The 9,659-nt window shown below is 56.0% G+C and overlaps 2 protein-coding genes across 4 annotated transcripts in view; both read right to left on the bottom strand.

Moving 5' to 3' along the window:
* The window catches only part of LIN7B (lin-7 homolog B (C. elegans)), an 11,365-nt gene extending 10,440 nt beyond the window's left edge, over positions 1-925 (bottom strand). Inside the window, exon 1 of the mRNA XM_011979391.1 lies at positions 921-925. Coding sequence (XP_011834781.1) covers positions 921-925 — 5 coding nt within the window. The remainder of the gene's footprint in view (positions 1-920) is intronic.
* Positions 926-2,334: 1,409 nt separating this feature from the next.
* SNRNP70 (small nuclear ribonucleoprotein 70kDa (U1)) overlaps positions 2,335-9,659 on the bottom strand; it is a 29,711-nt gene continuing 22,386 nt past the window's right edge. For 2 of the 3 annotated variants that reach the window (XM_011979313.1, XM_011979315.1), the window contains exons 7-10: positions 9,405-9,486; positions 6,156-6,257; positions 3,231-3,318; positions 2,335-3,148 (exon numbers count right to left, since the gene is read on the bottom strand). In XM_011979313.1, coding sequence (XP_011834703.1) covers positions 2,500-3,148; positions 3,231-3,318; positions 6,156-6,257; positions 9,405-9,486 — 921 coding nt within the window. In that variant the 3' untranslated portion in view covers positions 2,335-2,499. The remainder of the gene's footprint in view (positions 3,149-3,230; positions 3,319-6,155; positions 6,258-9,404; positions 9,487-9,659) is intronic. The other variant, XM_011979316.1, reaches the window with a different exon arrangement.

The raw sequence follows: 9,659 nt of genomic DNA on the forward strand, positions 1-9,659 counted from the left end.
TTTTTTTTTTTTTTTTTTTTTTTTTTTTTTTTTGAGGCAGGGTCTTCCCGTCACCCAGGCTGTAGTGCAGTGGTGTGATCATAGTTCACTGTAATTTCAAACTCCTTGGCTTAAGGAATCCTCCTACCTCTGCCTCTGAAGTAGCTAGATTCCAGATATCTCAACATTCTCCATCTTTTCCTTCCTTTGTGAATATATCTCATAGTTATAATTCCAACATCTGAATCACCCCTGCCTGGGTCTCTTTCTATTGTCTATTTTGTTTCCCTCTTGGTTTTCAGCAAATTAAGTCCTTTCTAGCAAGGCTGGTAACTATTGAGTAGATGCTGAGTAATGGGTACTAAAAATGGTACATGTGGAGACTCGGAACGTTATCTTCTTTCAGACTTTTCTTCTGGCTAGAAGATTGCCTAAATCCTGAAAAAGTCTGGTTTTAGGCTTTCTTAGCCTGATTATTATTTATTCTTTCTGAGATGCAATCTCACTCTGTTGCCCAGGCTGGAGTGCAATGGCACCATCTTGGCTCACTGCAACCTCCACCTCCCAGGTTCAAACGATTCTCCTGCCTCAGCCTCCCAAGTAGCTGGGATTACAGGCGCTCACTACCATGCCCGACTAATTTTTCGTATTTTTGGTAGAGATGGGGTTTTGCCAAGTTGGCCAGGGTGGTCTTGAACTCCTGACCTCAAGTAATCCACCCACCTCCGCTTCCTGAAGCACTGAGATTACAGGCGTGAGCTACCACGCTCAGCCTCTTAGTCTGATTTCTTCTGTTATGGCCTTACTCTGACATTGAGGCACCCTGGCCATCTCAAGCAGGGTCAATCCACCATGGTGGGCCTTGAACCACCACCTGTCTGCCCCAAAACAGCATGGCTGCTGCAGTCTCCAGGCCACCAGTTCCTTAGCCTCACAGTTACTGCATTCTGACGAGTTTCTTGGGGGTCTTGCATAGACAGTGAGCAGCTTGAATTGGCAGATGCTTCTAAGGGAGGGTGCACATAGATTTGGGAGCTCAGTGCCCTCCTCTCCTATTTTGTCAAGTCCCAGCTGCCTGGCTGAACCTCTGTGAACTTGGCCCAGTGGAAGTCAGTCCCGCCTGATAGTCTCTTCCCCATGCTAAATGGCAAAACATCCTCAAGGAAAAGGCAAGGTTAAGCACGAAACACACCTGTAAGTGTTCTTTTAAGGGATCACACCCCACCCCCTCAAGCCTCATCAAAGCTGGCCTCTCTCTGGCGCCTTTCCTAAGTTTTTGCCTATTGTCCAGCGTCTATATAACCAGTTTGTGCCATGTGAGTCCAAAATGGGCTTTTTGTAGCCAATACTAGAAGTCTATAGTTGCAGTATCTGGGGTATCTATGAAATATACTAATTAGAGGTAAGAAGTTCTTTTAATCCTAAGTCATTTCTTCCAGGGTCAGATTTTCTGTTTATCTTGTGGTCTGCTTTTCCTCAAATATCTGGGTATCCTTAGTTGGTTAAACTGAAACCATTAAAAAGCAGACTAAAATCCTGAGTGTCAGTCACAGACCCTCTGAGTTACCAGGCCAAGTTTGCCTTCAGGTTGAGATGCTTCTAAAAGACACAAGCAGGTCTGAACACAAGCTGGTTTGCCTAGGCACCCCCCAGCCCATCTCCCAGGCATCCTGAGTGCCAACAAGCAGGCCAACTGTTCTATACCAAGCTCTGCCTTTGGCCTCCCACCCTCGCTCTCCTGGAGCTGCAGCCTTGACCCTCTAGGGTTCTGCAAGGCTGACTGGCTTCCTTCTCTGCACTCACCAGACTGAAGTGTTCTCACCAGCGATGGCTTTAATCTTTTGTTCAGGAATTTGCTTGAAATCTCAATTGCTGGACCTCTTCTGTGTTTCTGCTCATTACACCTGTCACTACTAAGTATGATGTGAGTTCATCCTTCCTGCTCTGCCCCATCTCACCCATGCCCAGTGCGTTCATTCTGCCTTTCCTCACCATGTATGCCGCTCTCCCTTGCAGATTGTAGCTTCCCTTGCATATTCAAAACTGCGGCTTCACCTGAGTAATCAACTCTCCTTCTAATTAATTCCCAGCCCCCGACCAAGACAGGGGTATGGTCAGCCCTGAGGAATGTATGCCAGAGATGAAAAAGAAAAAAGAGAGTGAAAAACCAAGGGAGACAAGGAGCCCTAGAGAGGCCTCCTCCCCGACGTTCAACAGCTCTGGCTACTGGGCAGAGCCAGCCTCACGTCCTAACCCTCAAGTTATAACTACTCCCTGGAAACCAAACCAAGCAGGGCTATCGAAAGTCAGGGACAACCTTCTGGTGAGGACAGCAGTGAGGAAGAAACCAAGGTGCCCACTATCAACAGGAAATTAATTTTATTTTTAAATCCAAGGGGCCAGAACAAATCAGACACCTACCCTTGGAGGACAAACTCAGGTGGCCAAGGTTGGGGGAGGGGATGACAGCAAGGGGGTGGGCAGGAACGCGTCCAAACACAGCTGGTGGAGAGAACCTCTTCACTCCGGCGCAGCCTCCATCAAATACCCATTCTCCGGAGCCAGGTAGCCATCGCCGCCCTCAGACTCCATGTACATGTCTCGGCTGTCGTTGCCCAGACCCTCCAGCCCGTTGTCCTGGCCGCCGCCCCCACCTCGGGCCTCATCCCTGCCCCGCTCACTGCCCCGCTCCCCCCGTTTGTGCTCGCGGTCACGGTCGCGGTCACGATCCCGGTCCCGGCGCCGCTCGCGCTCACTCCGGTGGCTCCGCCGTCGCTCCCGGTCACGATCCCGGCCCTTTTCCTCTGGACCGTCAGGGCCGTCAGGCCCGAGCTCCCCTGGAGGCCCATCATCAGGGGGCGCATCACCCGCCTCGGAGGGCTCCGCCATGTCGCCACCGCCCCCACGCAGCTCCTCCTTGCGCTCCCGCTCCCGCCGGGCACGCTCCCGGCTCCGGCTGCTTCGCCGCTTCCGGTCCCGGTCCTTGTCCTTGCTCCGCTCCCTGGAGCGCCTCCGCTCCTCCTTGTCGCGACTCCGTGAGCGCCTCCGCCGGTCCCGAGAGCGGGAGCGTCGCCGTTCTCGCTCCTTGTCTCGCTCCCGGCTCCGCTCTCTGCGCTCCCGCTCACGGTCCCGGTCCCGGTCCCTATGCGGAAGCGGGGAGGGGCCGGGCCTGGATGAGGTGGGCAGACCTGTGTGGCCGGGCTCCCCCCGTGACCGCCCCCGACCCCAGGACCCCAGTCGCCCAATCTTACCTCTCATCATAGCGGGAGGTGTCATCGCGGCCTGAATGCCGGATGTTCACATCAGCCCCTCCTCTTCTGGTACCACCGAGGCCGCCTCCTGGGCAGGGCAGACAGACAAGAGGGTCAGTATGGGCAGGGGCAGGGCCCGGAGGAGCAGAAATCAGCCAGCTCCAAGAGCAAAAAGGCAGCCCCTGGCTTAGTGTTCACAGGGCCGGGTCCCCCTCTGCAGTTCATCCCGTGCACTCCCATCACAAGACAGCCACATCTTCCTTAAGTAACTCACACAAGGCATTCGCTAGGAAACAGCCGTTACTGGAACCCACATTTGACCCCAAAGCGCATCATATTAACCACAGCGCACTTCACAGCCTCCTCAAATCCCTCCCTTCCAATCATCCTCATCCTCACACAAGCCCGAAGCTAAAGCTCTTTCCACCCAAAAATGTGATCGGCTTAGAAGCCTCTGGTGGCGTCCCCCAGCCTGAGGTCCAAACTCCTCGTCAACTGGTGGTAGAAGCAGCGAGTGGGCCCCGCTAGTGTGTGAGCCGCAGCCCCTGGCTGCGCGTCCCAGGCCTTTCCCAGAGTCTGCGCATTCTCCTTGCCCTGGACTGGTCTCCCCTTCCTTCTCTGGCGAACTCCCACTCACCCTTAAGGCTAGCCCGAACATCCCTTCCTCCAGAAGCCTCTCCTCACAGTCCTATGTACTCACAGTTGCAGAAATGCTTCCTTTCCCCGGAGTTTCAGGTTTGCTACCTGTCTGAGTCGACCCCTACCTGCCTCTCCCACCAGACTGCAAGGCACCGGGACCGTGGGCGCACTCGGCTCTTGCTCACGGTACCAGCAGGTGGCGCTGCAGCTGGTATAGAAAGGTGGATGTGTGTGTGTGTCAAGTGAATAGATGAACAGCCCCAAGGAACCTCATGGTTATGATGGGGAAACAATCTCAGATCAAGTCACTGGCCCACAGTGACTCAGCAAGGAAGGTGCAGAACTGGGCTGTCACTGCCGTCTGCTGCAGAACCTGCCTTCTCAAGCGCTCCTCTATCCCACACTGCCTGGAAAAGCTTCCATGAGGCAGGGCTGAGTTCTGTATAGAAAAGAGGCTGCAGGGAGACATTCTTACAGGAAGCCGGCAGCAGACCAGGCACCTGCCATGTCACAGGCACAAAGCAGCTAGACTAGCCTTTACTATTTTCAAGTCATGACCCAGCAATGAGTCACATCATCAATCTGATGGGTTGCAACCAACATCTTAAAAAACAAAACAGCAGAATATAAAATACAACTATATACTTACTACATAGAAAAAACTGTTTCCTCAAACTTTAGGTTATAGTATTTCTGCGGGTGCACCGAGTCAAGCTGTTACTGGCTAACACCAACAAAAAGTTTGAATGGCAATTGAACTAGAAGATTCTGAGATTCTGGAAAGGCTGAGATTCCAGAATTCTCCTGCCCCAACAGGAAACAGCAGAGCTGTAAGAACCCACTCCACCCCGGAGAGACCAGAGTCGAGTAAGAACATGCCTGGTAAACTCAGAGGCTCAGCAGCTTACAGTGTGGTCTCCCTAGCACAGGTGAATCCAGAGCGAGGACACAGGGCTGGGAGGCAGGAGAGGAGTCCCAAGTGGCTACTACTGCCTGGGGGTCTGCCCAGGGATCATCATCTTCTCTGACAACTGTCACTCAGCTTTGCAGGATTCAGTCGTCAATAAGCATGCCTGAGTAGCAGGACCCCACGCCCAACATTAAGTCAATCAGATGTGCCCACCTCGAAACAAGAGACCCGTCCAGGACTGAGTGTAAAGCCGGGGCCTGTGGCATGCTGCGCTGGGCCAGTGCAAAGAGGCATGGGACAGACCCAGCTGCATGGAGGCTAAGGAGGCAGAAGCAAGCTGTGGGCCGTCACACATCACAGGTGAGTGGTCCCAGTTTTTTTTTTTTCTCTGAGACAGAGTCTTGCTCTGTCACCCAGGTTGGATGGAATGCAGTGACTCGATCTCGGCTCACTGCAACCTCCGCCTCCTGGGTAGATGAGATTACAGGTGCCCGCCACCACGGCCACTTAATTTTTGTATTTTTAGTAGAGACGGGGTTTCAACATCTTGGCCAGGTTGGTCTCGAACTCCTGACCTCGTGATCCACCCGCCTGGGCCTCCCAAAGTGCTGGGATTACAGGTGTGAACCACCGTGCCTGGCCTGGCTGCCCCAGCTCTTAACAGCTTCAGCTACCAGGTCCTCTTAGATCCATGAGCATCACATACCTCTGAACTCCAAAGGATGCCCATAATTCTGTATCAACAGAATTACGTTTCTTTTTTTATGTTTTTATGTTTCAGGAAGCTCAAGTTTATTTCTGATACCTGCAGCCAAACTGACCTTGCCTGAGACAGCACACGACAATGAGGAGACTGAATGCAGGAGGCTCAGAGGGCAGAGGCTGCCTCTGTGTTGCTCTTGACTAGAAGCCTGGCACAGGGCTGGTGATCAAATAGGCACTTGCTGAATCAGTAAAAGAGCGAACAAGAGCAAGAACAAGCAGCAGAAGCAGATGAGCAAGTGACATTTACAACCCCAGCATGCGTCACTGCCAAGCTGGGCACCCAGTACACTGAGCTCAGCAAACTCAGGTTATTTCCACTAAGAGGAGGACAATGAGGCAGGTAGAGGGGGCCCCCAGCAAGCAAGTGGGGACGCCAGCATGTGGGCTCAGGCCTCTCCAGGTTGGTGCCCCTGTTCCTCACAGTAACCCAGAACGAGGAGACAGGCGGCTGTCAGAAATGTGATGGCCACGAAACAGAGAAGCTGGAGATGAGGACGTGATGGGACACGTGAGCCGGCAGCAGACAGAGAAGCAGAAAGCAGCAAAGAAGGGAGAACAAGGCCACCAGGTCCAGGGTCCCCGAGAGCCCGTTGAGGGTGGGACGTGCTCACCTAGCCGCCGGGGCCTCCAGCCCTTCACAGTTCGGCCCCTCTCCACGTCCACAAGGACCCTCCTGCCATCAATCTTCTTGCCGTCTGCGTGTTTGTAAGCGGCTGTAACAGATGTGGGGAGGGGGAGGGGAGGAGTCCCCAGAGGGTCCTCTAGTCAGGACAGGCCCGGGTCTACAGAATCCCCGCCCCGTGTCCCCATCATCACCCACACGCACACGCCCAACAGACAGCCAGGCAACTGACAGCCAGACCAACCCTCTCCCAAACCGGCGAAGGGCCTGCTCCATCTCAGCCTCTGCTTCCTCTCGGCGCCCCAACCACTCCTGGTCGAGGGAGATGTTCACCCTCACCCACCACCCCCTGGGCTCCCCCGTCCTTCCTCTCCCACATGATGGAACAGCCCCCTCCCGCCAGGGCGGCCAAAATCGCTGCAAAGAAACTGAAGGTTAACTCCACGCTGGACTCTGCTGTGGGGGAGGGGGCTCCTCCACAACCCCAAGCATGCACCCTGAGACACCAAGCCAGGGCAGGAGGCCCAGCTGGGACGCTCCGCACCCCAGACCACACCGGTTTTTCTGTTTTTGTTTTTTTTTGGAGGGGGGTGAGTGTGGGGGGAACAGACATCAGAACAGAAAATGAACCAGAAGGGGGTGGGAGAAATCTTCAGGAAATGGCAGGGAGCAGAGAGGCGGGTTATACACTCCCAGGGGGCCTGGTAGGGCCCCTGCAGCAGGGGAGAGGGGCAGTGGAGGAAGCATGGGGAGCCGTGCGGTGCTACTGAAAATCCCTGCCTTACCTGAGATGACTGACTCTGCCTCCCCCCCCAGCCCCGCCCCATCTCGCCCTCCACACCCCCGGCTCAACACATGTTGGGAGCGCACCCCAGCCTGAGCCTGCCAGGAAAGGGGAGTCGTAGAGGGGAGATGGGGGAGAGGCTCACTGCTGCTCTCGGGTAGTGCACAGCAGAAGGCAAGCCTGAGGCCCTGGCCTGTGATCACGTGGGGCTATCGGGAAGGCCAAAAAGTCCCTGTTCCCCCACCCAGCCCTGGCCTAGGGGGCTGTCCTCAACCAACCGTAATACCCTGCCCCGCCCCAGCCCGCTCCCCCCCAAATAACAACCAGAGGAAGAGAAAAAGGTGCCATTTACCGATGCCGGCCTTGCGGGTGTCCAAACCGAGCGGGATGGGGGGGGCTCGGCAACTCCTGGGGGCCTGGCGAGGAGGCGGGCTTCCCGGGGGGGGACACGGGACCGCTTACCTGGAGCCCCCAAGCTTACCTGAGCACGCGCACAGACCCCACACCCACCACCATGGGGTCAGCTAAAGCTACAGGGAGGGGAAGTTGGGGGTTCTAGGGAGCCAGGAGAGGGAGAGGAACCACATCTCCTGTACCACCTGGAGACAGGCAGAGGATGTGGTGGACCCCAGAGAAATCTCAAGGAGGCCTTAGAGTCGGGGAGACGAGGATTATCATCCAAGCTGGGCTCTGGAAAGCCCTGGACTATCTCGTGTGAATTTACAAAGAAGGCTGGGGAGGCCTCAAAAACCTGTCCAACCTCACCAGTCCCCAAGTCACACTGAACTAGGCACATAGCCCACCCCCCGCGACTTCTCCACCTCCAACTCCATGCTCCCTCCCACCAGCTGCGTCTGCAGAGGCTGGCACACAGGGGTCCAGGAGACGGTGCTGCCTGTACTCTGAGGAGGGGCCACTTGGCCCCTGAACCCACAGGAGGGGAGTGGGGAAAGGCATTTAAGGACCAGGATCAAAGTCAAGCGAAGGAACCCCGCTCGGGTTCAGAGTCCCAAACCCCAAAAGAGGCCCATCCCGGGAGGAACAGCAAAGAAAACATGTGATTGTGTTCGTCTAGGCCTCTCTCTCTCTTTCCCTCTCTCAAGTCTCTAGACAGTGGAAGGTTCTTTAGTAAAAACCTACTGACACCTTCAGCTGCTGGCAGCCTACCCCTTGGTCCCTCCCACACCCCAAGCCCCAATTCCATGCACTTTGGGGAGCTCCTGACCACCTCTGGAGAGCGGCTGGACACCACAGCCAGCCCCCTCAGGAGGCCTCAACCACAGTAAGGAAGACAGGAAGGGCGCAGAGCACCCCAAAACTAGCAGCCAAAAAGACTCTCCAGGGCCAGCACAGTAGCAGCCCCACAGAAAGCACGGGGGCAGGGAGGGAAGGCTGAAGGGTTCCAGTGGAGCCCTGGCCTGGTGCCCTGCCCTCGGTGTTCCCGCCACCTCGCCACTGACATCGAGAAGCCGGGTCATCAGAGGCTGGGTGGAACCCTAGCGGAGAGGCCACCGCCTTTCCTACCGGGTTCATCCTTCCCCTCCTGGGATCAGCAAGATTCTCGGAGAGCATACGGATCGGGGCAGGAGGGACAAAGGGCACCCAAACAAGGAAAGGGCCATGGGTGCGGGGAGGCTGCGGGGGCGACTGGGGCGGGAGGAGGGGCGCCTCGCTGCTCCTGAGCTGCCTGGCTAAGCTGGGCTGGTGTGCGGTGCTGAGTGATCTTACCCATGATACAAACCCTTATACCAACCATACACTGAGGTGTTGTAAGGGGAGCGTAAGCATCAGCTGCAAGCCAGCTGCGTGGTGGCTGCAGTGACAATAAGAACAATCAATTAATACGGCGGCCCCTGGACACGCCGCAGCCCTGCCCACCCTCCCCCACCCATCCCTGCCCATGTGGACGCCGCGGCAGCCTCAAAGGGGGCTTTGGAACTGTAGGGGCAGGCGCTCAACATGCCTATCACCCCACTGCCCACTGAGGAACAGGGTGGGGGGCCAGGGTTGGGGAGGCAGAGGGTCGGGTGGCCCAGCCCCAGTTCTACTGAGGGGGAAGAGAGGACAGGTTCAAAGGCCAGTCCTCATTGCAACCTGGCCACCCCCAACTTCAGTGGGGGGAATAATGGGGAGAGGCTCCCCCAAAATCCGACCCCTTCCCCCACCTCCAACTGGCCCCAGCCCCTCACCCAGTTCCCTCTTTGCCCCTGAGGTTCAACGTGTGACACTTACCTCCCCAGGTTCACACACACACACACGTTGTGGGGGATTTGGTTTTTTTTAAAAATCACATATATAAAAAAAAAAAAGATACATCAGAAACAGAGGGAGGAGGAAAAGAGACATCGCTAATGTCAGGTGTGGCAGGGTGGGGGAGGGGACAGACTGGGAGGGGCTGGGGCAGCAGAGAAGTGAGAGCGGGTCAGAGGGCAAGGCTCGGCGGGAGGTACTCACAGTGCATGTCTCGCTCGTGTTCGTACTCAATGAAGGCATAGCCGCGGGGCTTTCCTGACCGCTTACTGTAGACCATGTGTATCTGTGGGGCGCATGGGGACAGGGGTGAGTCCCGCCACAGAGTGGCTCCACCCCACCAACCCCACAACAGCCTGCGCACCAGGCCCTGGGCCAGGTGAGGTCTCAGACCCTCTCTGTCCTTCAAGAGCCCTGAGTGATTTATGTTGTAATTGTAGGACCAGAGGGCACAGAGGC

The sequence above is a fragment of the Mandrillus leucophaeus genome, unplaced genomic scaffold, assembly GCF_000951045.1.
Source record: "Mandrillus leucophaeus isolate KB7577 unplaced genomic scaffold, Mleu.le_1.0 Scaffold200, whole genome shotgun sequence".
NCBI classification, from domain to species: Eukaryota; Metazoa; Chordata; class Mammalia; order Primates; family Cercopithecidae; genus Mandrillus; species Mandrillus leucophaeus.